This window comes from Podarcis filfolensis (assembly GCF_964270895.1).
Source record: "Podarcis filfolensis genome assembly, chromosome: Z".
Taxonomy (NCBI): domain Eukaryota; kingdom Metazoa; phylum Chordata; class Lepidosauria; order Squamata; family Lacertidae; genus Podarcis; species Podarcis filfolensis.
Genome location: NC_139617.1, coordinates 44823110 through 44840898, shown reverse-complemented (window position 1 = coordinate 44840898; position 17789 = coordinate 44823110). Strand labels below are relative to the sequence as shown.

Here is a 17789-nt window from a genome sequence, read left to right as displayed (position 1 = left end):
AGGAAGCTGTCTTCTACTGAGAGATTCCAACACCTCAAAATAAATATATTAGCTAATGTCTCATATTTGCTATGGATGACTTTTTGGTGGCTGCTGCTGTTCTTCCCTCTACTGCACATATAGTACTCTATATACAGACATCTTACCTGCATTGTGTATCTGCTTGGTCTCAGTTCACTCGTATGTCTTCTCTGGAGCTATTCTTGAATACTTGAAGGCACTCCAGCTATCCACATGCAGGAACAGTGAAGTAAAGATTGCATGGGCTGATGGATGCTGATGAATGAATTGTCTTAATTTACATCAAAACTGCACTGCCTTTGGTGCCTTCCAACTCTAGGAATCTGTTGGAAAACCCTGATGCTAAAAGCACAATCAGAGGGGTCCCCCAAAAGTATAATACAGTGTGGGGAAAACTTGGTAGTAGCACTAATGTGTGGGTGGAACACAGAATTGCTTTGGATTGCTCTGGTCAAGATAAAGTGACTAACAAATTTAATAAATAAATAAAAGCAATGAAAGATCATCAGTTTATCTAGTTCAGTATTGTCTATACACTGATTGACAGCGGCTCTCCTGGGTTTCAGGCAGGGGATACTTCTAGCCCTACTTGCAGATGCTGAGATTGAGCATGGCCCATTCTTCGTGCGAGGCAGGTGCATTGACCCTGAGCTACAACCCTTCCCCTTACTGTAGCCTTTCGGTAAATGGGATCAGGTTGTTTCAGGGCATTATCTGGGATTTCCCATCACTGGCTCTTCATTAGTTAACCATTGCAAGACCTCTGCTTCACAGGGTTTGTTTGTTTGTATAAAGTTGTTATTTCTTTTAAAAAAACAACAACCCTGCCCTTCTAGTGCTTATGGGCACTTGGAAGAATTAATGCCAACTGTAGCACTAGGCGTGCCAGCATACACATACAAAGCCTAAAATGACTTGGAACCTTCATACATAAAAGAACACTTTCTACATTATCAACCATCTCAGGCCCTAAAACTGACAAGTTTCATCGGGTCTCTAAATGTCAGGTTTATAAAAAGCAAGTTTCTGGTGGGAAACTACCAATCATATCAGGCCCTATGATCAGCGGGTTTCTAAACTAGTTGAACATCAGGTTTCTAAACTAGTTAGGTTCTCTGTTGGTGATGTTGCCACTGGGTGCTACCTGGTTTGCACTGGCCTTCTTGGTGGTGGCTCCCTGTTTATGGCATTCTCTCCTTGGTGAGGTGTGTCTGACCCTCTCTTTATTAACTTGCTGGATTAATTTTAAAACATTCCTGGTTTCCCAGGCACTGGATAGCTAATTTTTTCTGTTCCCGGCAACTCTGGAATTATTAGCTGTGAGGATAAGTGAGTTTTTAAATATTATTGGGTGATTTAGTTCAGTACAGTCTATGCTGACTGACAGCAGCTCTCCAGGTTTTGAGGCAGAGGGCAGCCCTTGCCCTGTCTGAAAATGTCGGACCTGTGACCTTTTGCATGCAAAGTAGATTATTGCCACAAAAGGCTCATCCACACTTTTGCTTGTCTCACACCTAGAAAGCACGAGCCCAACCAGTTTTTCCCTTGCCCTGTCCCCCCCCCCCCCCGGCCCAAGGAAAAACATGCTCTTTAGCTCTAAGTTAGGGCAAATGTCAATTTGGGGAAAACCTGAATTGCTGTTTTATCAGACTGACTACCAAGAACAGTTTTAGCAGATAAAATAGAAGCATCAAATGAAACAAAAAAATCTGCCTAAACAAAAAGGTTTTTTGTCTGTTCTTCATCAGTAACTTGTATTCAGAATCAGAATGGTCCGCTTCACCTTCGTGAGTAGCATCGGCAGATAGATCCTATCCCTCATAACCTTGACATAACCTAAAGCCATCTTACTCAGTGGCCAACACAACATCTTCTGACAATGCATTTTATATTCTGCTTGTCTATGGCATGTGGAAATGAGATAGGAGGGCAATTTGGGACCATGGGCAAATGATTCAAGTGTGGCCATAGAGACACCCTATGCCCCCCCTTTCTAACTCTCTAATGCAAATTGTAAGTGTTGTGTCTCTAATTGCAAAGGTCTTCCCAAAGATTACCCACAAGCAGGCAATCTTCCCTTCCTTCTGTGCTTTACCAGTAGCATGCATTCAGGGGTACACTGTCCCTGAATATGGAGGCTCCATTTAGACATGAATTTGTATTTGAAAGCCACCTTACTTAGTGCCCATTGCCATGTCTTGTGGCAGTGCATTCTACAAGTCAGGGTTCACCAATCTTTTTAAGGGTTCACATTTGGATTTTTCGTCTGAGCCCACCCCATCTAGTCATCTCTCTGCCTCCACCACCAGAGTCACGGAAGGAGAAAGTGCGCACTCACATGCTTCACTCTTCCAAGCCATCTGAATAAAGCTCAGATCCAGCAGAGTCAATATGAGCCTTGAAAAACACATAGAGCTGAAGAGGGAAGTGGGAAGGAGTCTCCTCCAGCCCTGTGTACTACTCAAGGAAGGAAAAAAATGTAACAGTCCTCACCGTTTCATGACCCAGGAGGGCAGTGAGTGGAGGTGTCTCAGCGGGCAGGCATTGCGGAAAAGAACTCAAGTGCCCCATCGGCGCTGCATTGCAACCCCTTCCGTAAATTAGTTCTGTGTTGTTTGAAGAAGTTCTCTCTCTCTTTTTTTCTCTTGGTCTGTCCTGAATCTGCTGCCAACTCCCTCAGTTCTACCTGCCTTTCCCTCCAGATGGCAAAACACCAGTAAGATTCTCTCCCCCCCCCCCACTTTCTAATGAAGCCAAAAGATTAACAAAAACAAGGAGGCACTGAGGTTTGCGGGAGGGGTCAGAAGAGAGGGAGTGCAAATGAGTTCCTAGTCATTTTGCATCATCTTGGCACAGCCATGCTTTTAGATCCAGATAAAGACAGTGTCTGCAATGGTTAGCAAAAAAACCCAAAACAAAACCCAACAAACAAACAAACAAACAAAAAACAGTCAAACAGATAGTTAAGGGTAGAGAACTATAAAGGCTAAGCGAACATGGAGTTTCAGCTCTGAACAGATGGAAGAGGATAAAAGGGGAAACAGCTGTAGAGAAGGTGGGAGCTTCAGAGATGGAATAATCAGGCACTTAGAAAAGCAAGAAAGGGGAGGGAAGGAAGAGAGGATGTGTGCCTGGGCCTGGGGTGGGGGAAGAGTCACTGTCAGGTATGAACACCACCTCTGTTGACAAGACAGACATAAATGCAGAGATAAGAATGAGTGACACCAATGCTTGTAGGGTATGGGACCAGGGAAGGAAATGTGGTAGGCATGTGGGAATCTGAGATAAGGGGCGGTACATGTGTGAATTGCTACAATTATACAGAGGAGGAGGATGCTGGAGGACAAGTGTGAAAGAAGGATCCTTTTCCACATCTCTAATTCATTTGTAGAGAGAAACAGATAAGGAAAGGACACACACACACACAGAGAGAGAGAGCATTATGCAGTGTACCCTTTGGTGTGATTTACTTCTGATGGTGGAGAGAAGAGGAAGGAAAACTGAGGAGCAGTCACATAGTTTACTTTGGTTTCACACACCAGTTTACACCTTACTAAGAGCTGGTTCAGGGGCCCTTAGTATAACTCCTATTTTGGCCACTGAAAGTGGGGAAGAGCAATCAATAGTCTGATGTATGTCCACCTCAGTGTAATATTTCACAAACAGAAGTAGAGTGTGTTTGGAACATCCCAATTCTACTACCAAGGGTCACTACTATAGTAAACCCACACCTACAATTTCCCACAGAACACAACAACCTGCCCTCCACTGATTAAAAGGCCAAGATGGTAACTATCTTTTTTCTTAGATATATGTGTGAGGTGGGGGGGCGTTATTTGGGGACGGAGAGAGAGAACTATCCTGCAAGACCAACTAATCAAGCCCTGTATATTGCTGAATTCTTCCCCTCCCCCGTTGTCAGAGCTACCCTAGGTCCCAGCTCACAAAGGACCAACGCTGCTTCGTTGTTAAGTATAAAAGTCTTTATTGAAGTTCAGTTTCACTTCCAGAGCCGCAGCGCGCAGCCCCACGTCTAAAGTGTCAGACCGCTGATGCTCCGTCTGAGTCTCCTCCCCCTTGACACCAATTTAAGATTCTAGCCTTGCTCCACCTTCTCCGCTGCTCCTTCCTCCTCTGGGTCCGCCTGCCCGCCGGGGTTCCGCCCTTTCTAGCCTCTTCTCCCGCTGATTCCCCTGAGCCTTCTCCCTCCCTCCGGCGGGCTTTAGGAGCTGGTTCCCCATCCGGGTCTCCTGCTGTTCCGCGCGCCTGCACATTTGAACTTGGCGTGCGCGCCCAGCCAGCAGCTTTCCTCCTGACCGTTCCACTGCTGCTGTCACTGCTTCCCCCTTCGGGGGGGGCTAGCTGCAACTGACCTCCCCTCCGTTGGAGGCGTGGTCAGCCCTGACTCCCTCTCTGGAGGAGACACTGCCCCTGACACATGTGACTCTTCCCCCCCCACTACGCTCTGGTGGGGAAACTGGTCCCGATCCTCCACTGCTGCTTTGGGGTTCCCCTCTGGCTCCTTGTTTCTGGTGCGTCCCCCCTGGGACCCCCCTTGCCCTGACCATCGGCGCCCCCTTCTGGGAATCTTCTGATTCGCTGGAGAAGCTCATGGAATCTCTCGGGCCACTGTCATACTCCCCTACGCTCCCCTCGGATTCTTCCCCTTCGCTCTCCCAATCCCCTCTCCCCAGTGCTCCTGCTCCTGATTCCCTGACACCCGTGTTCATTGCAACATGGGAAACACATGAGCCTTAAGTTGTTGATGGGAGTTTGAAAAGGAATATACTTCCCATGGCACTGTGGGAGTTGTCCCAGAGCTTTGAGGGAATTGCACCTCATTTTCAGTTAAATGTAAGACAAAAGAATGGGTATTTCTTGACAGCTCCTTGTCAGATGTCTCAAATGTGGACATGCCCGATTCTCCAGAGAGTTTAATTCATCTGGATGGGTCTTCGGTGTTAGGGCATCTCCAGCAAAATCAGAGGCAACTGTGCATATTCAATGAGACGGGTTGCAGATGCCCACGGCAGAGCAGGCCTTGCATGCTGGCAGGGAATACTCTGCCATCTGGCTTGTTGTGCAGTGCTTGCTGATGAATTAACACCTAGGTCCAAGATGCGGCTGGAGTTACCTGCTCACTTTCGACAGGAAAAATTGTTGCTTGGGCAGAGAATTGATAAGCAGGAAAAAGATGCAGGAAAAGATAAATGAGGAGTGAGGAGGGTACATTCAGCACCCCCCCGGGGCATTTCTGTCTGTCCCTTGTGACCCTCCCCTAAGGTCATGCCCCCTTCCCAAGCCACACCTCCTCTGGCCCTGCTCCACACCCTCCTTGAGTACTTCAGCCGTGGTAGGATTTATTACTGAACTGCAATAATGCCTTTTATTTGCTTGTGTGTGTGTAAAGCTCTGATTTTCTGTAATGTAGCTTATTGTGTGAAGGGGAGAACCCTACCCACTTTCTACCTTCTGCCACATCAATCATATGCCACCTCCTGAAGTTTGCCAATGAGGAAATGTGGCCCCTTGGGCTGAGGAAAGTTTCCCATCCCTAAGCTAATGGGGTTGTAATGAAGACCTCGGAGTCTCATCTTGCTGCTACGCTCTTTCTTCCACTTTTGATGGTGATGAATGATATTCCTTATCAAGAATGGATGGTGCTGAAATATGCATTCTTTGATTTCATGCCAGCATTATGGATCACCTGTATAAAAGCAATGTTTCTCCCAGGTGTATTCCCAAGCTGTATAACTTTATGGCTGTTCAACGTTGCCTCAATCCAATATTTAGACAAAGACCTGTGTTCACTAGGAGTTCCTAGGAGTGAACTTAAGGGCGAATGTTTTCTGCAAGAAAGTAGGAAGGGGTGTGTGATCAAACTCTCTCCAGTGCAACCTTTAACACCAGTGCACTGGTGTTTTCAGCCATTATCAGCCATTATGGAAGAGCCATAGCTCAGTGGTATAGCATTTGCTTAGTATGCATAAGATCTCATGTTCAATCCCTGGCCTATCCAGTTAGGGGTGAGAATATGTCCTCTGAAACCCTAGATTTTAACATCCATGCTGACACGACCTTACAAGGGGCCTTTCGGGACTTCGTGGAAAGCATGGCTGTGCTGGTCCCGGGGGGGGGGGGGTTACCGTGCGGCGAGGTCTGTGTCCAGTCCGAGGCTGAAGCGGATGATACCTAGCTCTGCCTCTCCTTCAAATCAGAACCAGTGAAGGCAGTGAAGGTCCTATGTGAGTGTCTGGAGGTAGTTGGAGCATAGATGGCGGCTATCAGATTGAGGCTCAATCCTGAGAAGACAGAAGTATTGTTTTGGGGGAACAGGGGGCAGGTGGGCGTGGGGGACTCCCTGGTCCTGAATGGGGTAACTGTGCCCCTGAAGGACCAGGTGTGCAACCTGGGAGTAATTTTGCCATGGAGGCGCAGGTCAATTTTGTGTCCTGGGCAGCTGTCTACCAGCTCCATCTGGTACATAGGCTGAGACGCTACCTGCCAACAGACTGTCTCATCGGAGTGGTACATGCTCTGGTTATCTCCCACTTGGGCTACTGCAGTGCGCTCTATGTGGGGCTACCTTTGAAGGTGACCCAGAAACTACAACTAATCCAGAATGCAGCAGCTGGACTGGTGACTGGGAGTGGCTGCCGAGACCAGTCCTAAAGAATCTTAATTTGTTCCCAGTGTGTTTCCGAGCACCATTCAAAGTGTTGGTGCTGATCTTGAAAGCCCTAAACAGCCTCGGTCCAGTATACCTGAAGGAGCGTCTCCACCCCCATCGTTCTGCCCAGATGCTGAGGTCCAGTGCTGAGGGCCTTCTGGCGGTTCCCTCACTGTGAGAGGCAAAGTTACAAGGAACCAAGCAGAGGGTCTTCTCAGTAGTGGCACCATCTCTTCTTCAAATGTCAAGGGGGATAAAGAACTACACAACTTTTAGAAGACATCTGAAGGGAACCCTGTATTGGGAGGTTTTTAATGTTTGATGTTTTAGTATGTTTCGATATATGCTGTGAGTTGCCCAGAGTGGCTGGGCAAACCCAGCCAGATGGCCAGGGTACAAATAACAATAACAATGTTATTATTGTTATTATTCCAGATCTATGGAGCAAAGTATTAAGAGCCCCCTGCTCCACACCATGGTTTCAATCCATCTCTCCCCCCCCCCCCGCATACCCTATATATTTGTTACGCAAAAACCAGCAATATAACAAAACTACATAATAAAAGTCATGTTTACTATGGGTGTTCAAAGCAATCATTTTTGGTCACCAGTTGCCTTTGAAAAATTGGACTCATTCCCTCCTGCTGACACAATGCCACCATTATTTAGCCCCCTGTGCTTCATTAACTCCTGTGTGCACGCACACACATGCACACATTAAATGGCACACTTTAATTTAAAGTGGCAATGGCTCTCCTGTCTTCTGTTATTTTCAAACTTGCTTGCAGACTCCGGCATTTGGGGGACTTTGATTGCAGCTGAATTGCCCCTAACACCTTCAGTGTTTCACAGAAGTACAATACACCTGTCCTGGCTCTTGGAGGGCAGATTTCTCTGCATGGGCCAAGAATCAATACAAACTCCATCTTTTCCACTTCTGCCTTGCACCTTGCCCCTCCTCAACCCTGTATCCTGTTACACATTTTGCAAAGGCAACTGGTAGAGACTGCAATTTCTTCTTGTCACAGAGAGAGAAAGAACATTCTGATATCTGGATTAACACAGAAAAAACAACAGAAAGCAAGCTTGATTGATGATATAAACTCCAAAACACATTCCACACTTAATGTTTGTGTCTGATATATGTCAGAGCAGAATTCAAGGTTAGGATACCCCTCTGAAGTTTGAAAGTACCAGAGAAGGAACACATCTGTTCTCCAGGCCAGATAGCTTTTCCTCATGTTAAAAGTGATTTTTGATGTAATAGGTTCTTGCTGTTTGAATAATTTACACTGCTTGTAGCACACAAAGAGCTTTGGTGGTGGTAGTATGTGTACATGTGTGTGTGTGTGTGTGTGTGTGTAACCAGCTGATGCAATGGTTTGGAAGTGTTAAACTTTGTTGGGGAAGTGCAGGCTCAAATCTCTGTTTGGCTGCAAAGCTTTCTGTTCAACCATAAAGCTCATTGGGTGACCTTCAGCCAATCCCTATCCTTCAGCTTCCCTTACAAGTTGGGGAAGCTGTGGCCCTCTGGATGCTGCGGCAGTTCTATTCCTATAATCTTTGACCATTGACTATGTTGGCTAGTGCTGATGTGACTTGGAATCTAGCAACATCCAGAGTGCCACAGGTTCTCCATACCCACCCTGAACCATGGTCAATGGTACCTTTTTGTTTAAACAAGCCAGCTTCACAGCCAGCTTTGAAGTTTGCCTGTTTCGAATAAAATTATATTTACATTAACCACAGTTTGCTGAGTCCAGATGGTTGAAGAAACTGTGGTTATGCAAAAATGGGAGAAAAAAATTCTGATTTCCTCCTCACAATTATATTGGAGGGGGGAAGTATGTGACCCTGAGGCTTGCTGTGGTTCATTCTCATCATTTTTAACAATGGTTTAGCATGTTGGCCAATGTGGTGCTCTTCAGATATTGTCAAACTCCAATTCTGATCATCGCTGACCATTGGCCATGCTAAGTGGGGCTGAAGGGAGTTGGAGTTCAACAACCTCTGGCAGGCACCACACTGGTTTAAGCATAACATCCAAGCTGGGTCAGCCCATAGGACCTGGTGAACTGGATGTAAGTTTCAGAGTGAGAGGTTCAGCTGATGTTAGAGCCTCCTTTCAAATCACCTTATATTCTTCCCTCAATGCCAGCTCTTCAGCTGACTCATTGTTCAATTCTTTACCTTTCAGAATGTTATGTAGCCCTGAAGGCAGGCAGCACTGCTGCAGCAAAGTGGTCTACCAAGAGCAATTCGTTAGCTGTTTCTCTCCAGTGAAAGCCACAGGAAGCTGTGACCTTCTTCTTCTTTTGTGCATTGCGGGGGTGGGGGTGTCTTATGAAATGTGGGACATGAAAATAAGAACAACCGTACATAGACTAATTGTGTGTGAACGTGAAGTGAGAGGCAGCTTGTTTCATTATCGCGTTTTATAATCTCTGATTCCCCCAAATCTAGCAAGAACAGGTTATGTGAGGCTGGGAAAGTGAGAGAACATCTTGTTTGAAGGGGAATAGACATCTAAGTCTGATGTTAGGAGCCAAGGGCAGGCCTGGAATATGAAACAAGAGCTTTGTAATGACCCTCTAAAAAGGGGCATTTTATGTGGAGGAGCACTGACCTGGTGTTTCAAGCCTTAATGCAAAGGTGGGAATCTCAGGCCTGGATCAGTAATTCAACTAAACATGGTCAAACATGGTTACATGCACAAGTCTCAAGCTTGTGCACCCTCTCCTTCAAGGCTTCTCCTCTGGTATAGTTGCAAGGATATAAGAAGCATTTACTTCCATTTGAAATGAAACACACTGCATTGTTCATCTGAACAGGATTAATTTAAATTTTAGTTCACCCGAAGAACTGAAGATCAATCCATGGTTTCTTATCCTACCTTGTTTGAATAAACCAGCAGGTGGTGTGGGGGAGGGGCATGGGAAGGTGTCAGTGAGTGGCATGGCCTATGGAGAGTTCCAATGCCCTTATATACATTTGTCCCCCAGGCCTGAGTTCCCCTGAGTTCTCTTTACTATCAACTTATCTCCCTCTTTACCTGTAGAACATGAGTGGACTACACTGACAGAAAGGTTTTCCGTACGTTTAATCAGAATCTCTTTTCTTGTAACTTGAAGCCACTGCTTCAAGTCCTACCCTCCAGAGCAGGATAAAACAAGTTTATTCCCTCTTCCATGTGACAGCCCTTCAGGTATTTGACGATGGCTATCATATCTCCTCACAGTCTCCTCTTTTCAAGGCTACACACCCAGCTCCTTCAAGCACTCCATATAAGTCTTGGTTTCCAGACCCTTGATCATCTTGGTTGTCCTCCTCCTGCACATGTTCTAGCTTGTCAACATCCTTCTTAGATTGTGGTGCCCAGAATTGGACACAGTATTCCAGGTGTGGTCTGTTCAAGGCAGAATAGAGTGGTACTATTACTTCCCTTGATCTAGACACAATACTTCTGATGATGCAGCCCAGGATACCATTAGCTCTTTTTTTGCTGCTAGATCACACTGTTGACTAATGTTAAACCTGTGGTCCACCAAGACCCCTAGATCTTTTTCACATGTCCTACTAGTAAGCCAGGTGTCCCCCATCTTCTATTTGTGCATCTGGTTCTTCCTACCTAAGTGCAGACCTTACATTTGTCCCTACTGAAATTAATATTGTTAGCTTGGGCCCAGTTCTCCAATCTGTTAAGGTCATTTTGAATTCTGATTCTGTCTTCTGCAGCATTAGTCATCCCTCCCAGTTTGGTGTCATCTGCAAATTCGATGAGCATCCTCTCAATTCTTTCATCCAAGTCATTTCTAAAGGTGTTGAACAACAGGCTCTTGACAGAACCCTGCAGAACCCCACTTGTCACTTTTTTCCAGGATGACGAGGAACCATTCACAAGTACTCTTTGGGTTCAGTCAGTCAACCGGCTACAAATTCACCTAACAGTTACCTCGTCCAACCCACATTTTACCAGCTTCCTTACAAGAATATCATGGAGGACTTTGTCAAAAGCCTTACTGATCAAGATACACAGCATTCTTCTGATCCACCAAGCTTGTAATTTCATCAAAAAAAGAAACGAGATTCTTCTGGCATGACTTATTTTTGAGAAACCCATTCTGGCTCTTAGTAATCACAGAATACTTTTCTAAATTCTCACAGACCAACTGTTGAATTACACTGGGCAACAATTTTTTACTTTTTGAATGTTGTCTAGATTTCTACAATTGATTTAGGGTATTTTTGCACTGCTGAATCACGAAATGGCATCCGTTTCTCTCCATCAGGTCAGGTTTTTGTGCTATGTTGATTTGAAAAAAATCACATCTTGTGACAAAATCGATTACATTTTTGTGGCATTATCAGCTGATTTTTGTCAACACATATCATCCTAAATATGTTTTTAAGAGAAAAAAATGTTTTTCCAACAACATATATTGATTACCTGATAGAAACATCGATTACTGTAAACTGAATGGTGGGCATTGATAAAGGTAAGTACACGTAAATTGCATGTTGCTTCACCATTTTTCAAACTTCAGGGCTTGAACTTCCATTTCTTGGAACTCCTGGAATGCTCAGCGGCAGGGAGGTCTCTCTTCAGAGTCCAACAGTAGTCAGCCATCATGACTGCGTCCCAGCGACCCTGAGACCTGGCCTCCATCTCTTTCATGTCCTGATGGAATCTCTCCCCCTGCTTGTCACTCATTGAACCCAGGTTCTCAGGAAACCGGTCCATATGTGAAAATAGGTAGTGCATCTTGATGCTCGCTCATGTTGCAGCCCAGGTTTCTGAAAGCAGTCAGCATGTTGTTGACAAGTTCTGCGTAGTTTCTGGCCTTATTGTTGCCAAGAAAGTTCTTCACTACCAGAACAAATGCCTTCCACGCTTCCAGTTCATTGAGTTTCCGAACTCTGGATCTCTGATGAGCTGACAGATCTGAGGACCATCAAAGATGCCAGCTTTCAACTTCTCCATGGTCAATCCTGGAAAAGGCTGGCACAAGTAAGTGAAGCAGTCACCATCCTTGTCCAGAGCCTTGGTGAACTGCTTGATTAAGCCAAGCTTGATGTGCAGCGGTGGGAAGAGTATTCTGTCTCTGTCCACCAGAGGGTCGTTGATGACGTTCCTTTCTTTGCAAGGCACCAATTCCTCCCGCACAGGCCAGTCCTTCTTCGTGTAATGCTGAGCACAGTCCCTACTATCCCACATGCACAGAAAACATGGGTACTTGGTGAAGCCAGACTGTTGTCCCAACAAAAAGTTCACCATCTTCAGGTCAACACAAATAAACCACTTATGCTGATCATAACCAATTTTCTCCAGCACATACTTCACCGCTTCATAGTTCTCCTTCAGTGTAGTTGAGTGAGCCAGGGGTATAGAGGCAAACTGGTTGCCATTGTGTAGCAGAACACATTTCAGTGATCGCTTGCTGCTGTCAATGAACAGTCTCCAATCTTTGGGTTCGTACTGTGGCACTCCAAGCTTGAGCAGAAGCTGTGCAATATCTGCACAGTACACCAAGTCCTTCTCTTCCGAGAAAAAACGGAAGTACTCTTGATGCCTGTTGCGGAAGAAGCTGATGCAAGCACTGTCAGAGAGGAGGTTTTTTTCCTTCGATCTGGATGCCAACAGTTCGGCAGAGTCCTTTGACAAGCTGAGGTTGTGAACTAGATCATTCAACTCCTTTTGGGAAAATGGATGTGGAGCATCATCTTGAAGAACCACTTCTTCTTCATGTCCTTCAACACTGGAGGCATCTTCGTCACTAATGTCAGGAAGTTCTCCAAAGATAGGCACTGGAATTTCATCACAATGAGCTACAGGACGACGTGCCGATTGAAGATCAGGATACTTGAGGCTGCTCCAGTTCTTTCTGTTGATCCCAGTCACATCAACAGCGCAGAAGTAGCAGTCAGTGACATGGTTTGTCGGCTCCCTCCAAACCATGGGAATTCCAAAGTTCAGACTCCTCTTGCCATTGGTCCACCCACGTAGAGTCTCGGTGCATGCCTTGCACACCATGTGTGGCGCCCAAGCTTTTTCCTGGTCACCAAGTTTAATACCAAAATAAGCATGGTAAGCAACTTTATGCTTTGCTGCACCAATTTATGGAAGATTTCAAGGTTTTATGACTTCAAACTGATCCCTTTTCGACATAATCACCCAGAACTATCGGACCTGAATACTTCTTGTCATTAAAATAATCATTTCCAATCAAAACAATTATTCTACATGGCATTTTACCCCCACCAACTTCTTCTAAAATGCTCCACACAAGCGTACATGTGAACAAAAACGTAAAAAAATGACATGTGGCCATAGCTCAAAAATTTGACCTGATTGAGCAAAACCAATGTGATTTTTGGATTCAGCGCATCAGATTCGTCCTAAATCAACTGAAAAAACACAGACAACAAATTTGTTGTTGACCAGTGTTATCTGTTCTAGGACCTTTCCTGGTATCGATTTCAAGCTTACCAGTTGGTAGTTATCTGGGTCTTCTCTCCCCCCCCCCTTTTGAAGATGAGGAGTAACCTCATCTTCTCCCTCTCCCTCTCCTTTCCTCCAAGTCCCATTCTCTATTATAGTCCTTTTATGACAAAAATCCATTTGTGCAGGTGATATAGCCCACAAATCACAAGCTTAATTACTCAACTTATTTACTTAATTACTTCTGACGATGCTTAATTGCATTTTGTTTCTTAATTGCTCAGTGCAGGGCTAGCTTACAGTTAGCATGCCCACTCCCTTCAGAATGATTCTGAGTTCTACGCTCATTCCAATCATAAAACCTTGGACATTTCATTAGATTCATGTGCCTCTGACAGTTTCTATATACTTTCTGATAGCATTTCTTGTCAACTTTGGATGTCACCACTTTGATTCTTCAAGTAGTGGTCTCTTAAAGTGATCACATAAAATTCCTAACAGAATCCTATAAAGAACACATAACAAAGCAGTAGGGGAAAATTACTAGTAGCCTCAATCAAGTCTCTCCTCTAAACATCGCCAAAAAAGATGCATTTTAACTAACCATCTAAAACTACAGAAAGAGTGGGATAGATGTGCCTCAACCCAAAGTTAAAGAATACTGCTGTAGTATAGGCTCCCCCAACCTGTGCCCTCAGATATTTTTGTAAAGGAATTGCCATTATTACTAATATTATTCATAGTGGTAGTCGGTGCTTTTTTCAGTCAGAGCACACTGGAGCACAGTTTGAGCACCTTTCAGGTGGGTGCCGTTGCAGGCTGGTGCTCTCCCTGCCCGCTTCTTTCCTTTATGTACTTCTCAGAAGCCCTAAACGAACATTTGAAGTCATAACAGAAGCCGGGCAGCATGTGCGAGTCTACAGGTTAAGAACGGACCTCCAGAATGAATTAAGTACTTAACCCGAGGTACCACTGTATACAGAAGAACTTTCTGACAGTAAGAGCTTTCTCGGCAGTGGAAGAGACTCCCATGAGAGGTTGTGGACTCTTCTTCTTTGGAGGTTTCAAAGCAGAAGTTGGATGGCCATCAGTCATGGATCCTTTAGCTGAGATTCCACCATTGCAGGGGGTTGGACTAGATGACCCTTGGTGTGCCCTAACAACTCTACGATTCTATTTTTTTAACTCTCAGGAAGAGCTTTCTGACAGTAAGAGCTGTTCGACTGTGGAACAGAGTCCCTTGGAAGGTGGTGGAGGTTTTTTAAGCAGGTGCTTAAGTTTTAGATGCTTAAGTAATGGGTGCTGCATTGCAGGGGGATTGGATTAGATCAGGGGTCGGCAAGGTTTATCTTGCCTGGGCCGGATCGGGCCCATGGAGATCCCTCCGTCACATATGCATGCACACAATTTTTGGTGTCTGCGCACATGCAGACGCGATTTTCTGCACCACAGAAGCGAGTCCCGAGTCCCCGCATTGCGCTGCACCGGTTTAGTGCAGGGGGCTTGATTCGGGGGGGGGGGGCTTGTGGACCGGTCAAACAACCTCCACGGGCTGCTTCCAGCCCATGGGCCTTAGGTTGGTGACTCCTGGATTAGATGATTCTCAGTGTTCCTTCCAACTCTACAATTCTATGATTAAAAATTAAAATGCAAACCACCAGTGTTGAAATGAGCAACAAAACGATCCCATTAAAGCTGCTGTGCAATTAAAGCAAAATACTTGCGTTAAGAGGTCAAGAAACTGCTTGTGTGTAAACAGGGCAAGAGGAATGGCAGTGAGGATGGGGGCCTTTCACATTTCAGCAAGGAGCACATTCTACAACACCCACATTACCAGTGAAGAAGCTGATAAGCGTCATGCCTTTGTAAGGCTAACTAGGGCCTATTTGTTGATCTTAATGCCCTTACTGGACAACAGAGAGAACACCTGGCATTTAGGTAGCCTAGCCACTCCATATTTTGTTGTACTACAACTCCCATCATCCCTGACCATTGGCTAAGCTGCCTGGGGTGATGGGATGTGCAGTCCAACTACATCTGGGGACCCAGAGTTTGTTTATTTATTTCATAAAAATGATATACTGCTTGATTATAAAAAAGAAAAGAAAAAAAGTAAAACAAAAAATTCACAACCCTGCTTTAAAACATACGGAAGTTAAATTACTGAAAAGGATTAAAATCACCTCAACTTTCTTAGCATCTGGGTAGGCTTGTTTAAACAAGAATGCTTTTAGCAGGCACCAAAAAGAGAACACTGAAGGTGGCTTCTTGATCTCAGTAGGCAAGAAGTTCCAAAGTTGTAGTCGCTGCCACACTAAACAATCAGGTTCTTACAAATGCGGAACTAGCATTATGTAGCACCTGTAGTAGTACCAATTTCACTGGTTGATCCAGTCATGTGGGGTAAGGCAGTCTTGTAGAGAACACTTTGGAGAACACTTTGCTGGAGAATAACCCCTTGAACATACTGAGTTGTTATGCACAAGAATGCAGTCTCCAAGGAAGAGACAGAGACATTGTGCCTTGAAGATCAGATGTACATCAGTGCACATGCATGAACATCAAAGCCTCATGTCACACACAGTCTGCCATTCCATTTGCTGTAGCTTTTGAGGTTCATTTCCCCACTACTGATGTGCTGTTATAAGGACAATTATGCTTTTTTTATGAAACTCTCAATCTGTCTATCTTCATGAAACACCTTTAGCTGAAAGCACAAACTTTCTCTTTGTTTTCCAATGAGCACAGTCAGGCTAGCATATACAGAAGGCAGAATGACAGCCTTCAGCAATGGAAATTGTTTTGGTGTGAGTTCCTGAATTCTTTTGGATGAACGCAAGTGGAAACTGTAGGCAAATATCCTATTGGTAATTTAAAAACAAGCACTGAAACCGCTCTTCTTTGCCCCTGTTTTTCTCTTTCCTTTCTTCCCTCCCCGACTTTCCTCTACTCCCTCTTTCCCCTCCCTACACAGGACTCCACAGAATGGAGCAAGAATGAGAGGAAAAAGGCAGACAGAAAAGCATGAACTGGAGGCTTGCTGAGTTCCTCTACTTCCTCTTTATATGGGACCATATAACAGTACAGCCCTCCCACCAGCAACCCGCTGCGACCAACCAACATGTCTCCAAGGAATTTGATTGGCTTATTTCAGACAGAGGGCCCTTCCACCACTCGCGGAGCTACTTATCCTTTGTGGAAAGACATCGTCAGGGATTTACAACCCGGTATAAAATATACAGGTAAGGAGGAATCTTTTGTTTGGGGTGCTTTCCATTAAACCAATATCTTCCCTTTGATGTCTTTTGAGTGGTACATGCATGATAGGCAGCTGCAAACTAGAGGACGGGTGGTGCCTGACTTGTGAAAAGGAGCTCAAAGTTGCTGAATATGACTGGTAGCTGCAAAAATGGCTAATGCAGTCTTTAGCTGCATTGACAGGGCTATAGTTTCCCAGTTGTGAGAAGTGAGAGTTCCATCCCCGCCACGCTCACTATTCTTGAAGGACTGTCACATGAGGCTTGTTTGTGTGTTGCACTGAACGCAGGAACAAGCAGTCTCTACACATGTGAAAGAGTGGACACTTGTTAATTTGCACAGCTCAGCTATTGTGTACAGATTCATAAACTGTATATTCATTGAACGATACATGTGGATTATGGTAGAAGCGTATATCTCGACTATCTGTGTACATGGATACATGGACTGTACACTTGTAGCATCTGAACACCTCTATAGAAGAGGGCAAAGACATCTGCACCACAAGGGGTTGGAACAGATGAACCTTGGGGTTCATTCTAACCCCACAATTCTGTGGTTCTATGTGCTCTGCTGCCCTAAAGGAAAGAATTAGATCAAATTCAGGATGGCAGATTTCTCTTGGATCAGCTGGAAAAACTGCTTGGCCATAGAAGTGGTTGGCAAGGACAGGAGAGAGGTCTTTTATGCAAAGAGAGCCCCCCCCCCAAAAAATATCTTGCTTTAATAAAGGCTCCTGGGGTGGGTGGGTGTGAGTTAAACCAGAGCCTCTGGTGATGTGGTTTTAGTCTGCTATTGCTGTTTTCTTTTTATTAAACTGTTTTATGATTTTGCTTTATGATACTCTTCCCACCCCATTTACTGCTGATTGTTTACTTTTATTGTTAGGGTTGGTTTTAATTTTGTTGAAATATAAATTGGAAGCCACCTCAAACTTTGCTAGGTGTAAGTGGTCAAATAAGTGCCGTATTTTTTGCTCTATAAGACTCACTTTTTCCCTCCTAAAAAGTAAGGGGAAATGTATGTGCGTCTTGTGGAGCGAATGCAGGCTGCGCAGCTATCCCAGAAGCCAGAACAGCAAGAGGGATTGCTGCTTTCACTGCGCAGCGATCCCTCTTGCTGTTCTGGCTTCTGAGATTCAGAATATTTTTTTTCTTGTTTTCCTCCTCCAAAAACTAGGTGCGTCTTGTGGTCTGGTGCCTCTTATAGAGTGAAAAATACGGTAAATAAGTAAGCCATCTAAGCAAGTAAATAAATAAATAACCAAGCAACCCCAGGTCAAAATATGTCAATGGACAAGGCAAATGCGGCTATAGAAGCAGTTTCTATGCATTGCTTTATAATGTGATATTTTATGGAGAACTTGGGGTCTTGAACCTTGTGTGGAGAATGGAAGAGGAT

General features: G+C 44.8%; 1 protein-coding gene across 2 annotated transcripts in view; it reads left to right on the top strand.

Annotated features, from left to right (window-relative positions):
• BRINP1 (BMP/retinoic acid inducible neural specific 1) overlaps positions 1-17789 on the top strand; it is a 116099-nt gene that overhangs the window by 22434 nt on the left and 75876 nt on the right. For both annotated transcript variants that reach the window (XM_083597284.1, XM_083597285.1), the window contains exon 2: positions 16105-16372. In XM_083597284.1, the coding sequence (XP_083453410.1) occupies positions 16155-16372 (218 nt within the window). In that variant the 5' untranslated portion in view covers positions 16105-16154. The remainder of the gene's footprint in view (positions 1-16104; positions 16373-17789) is intronic.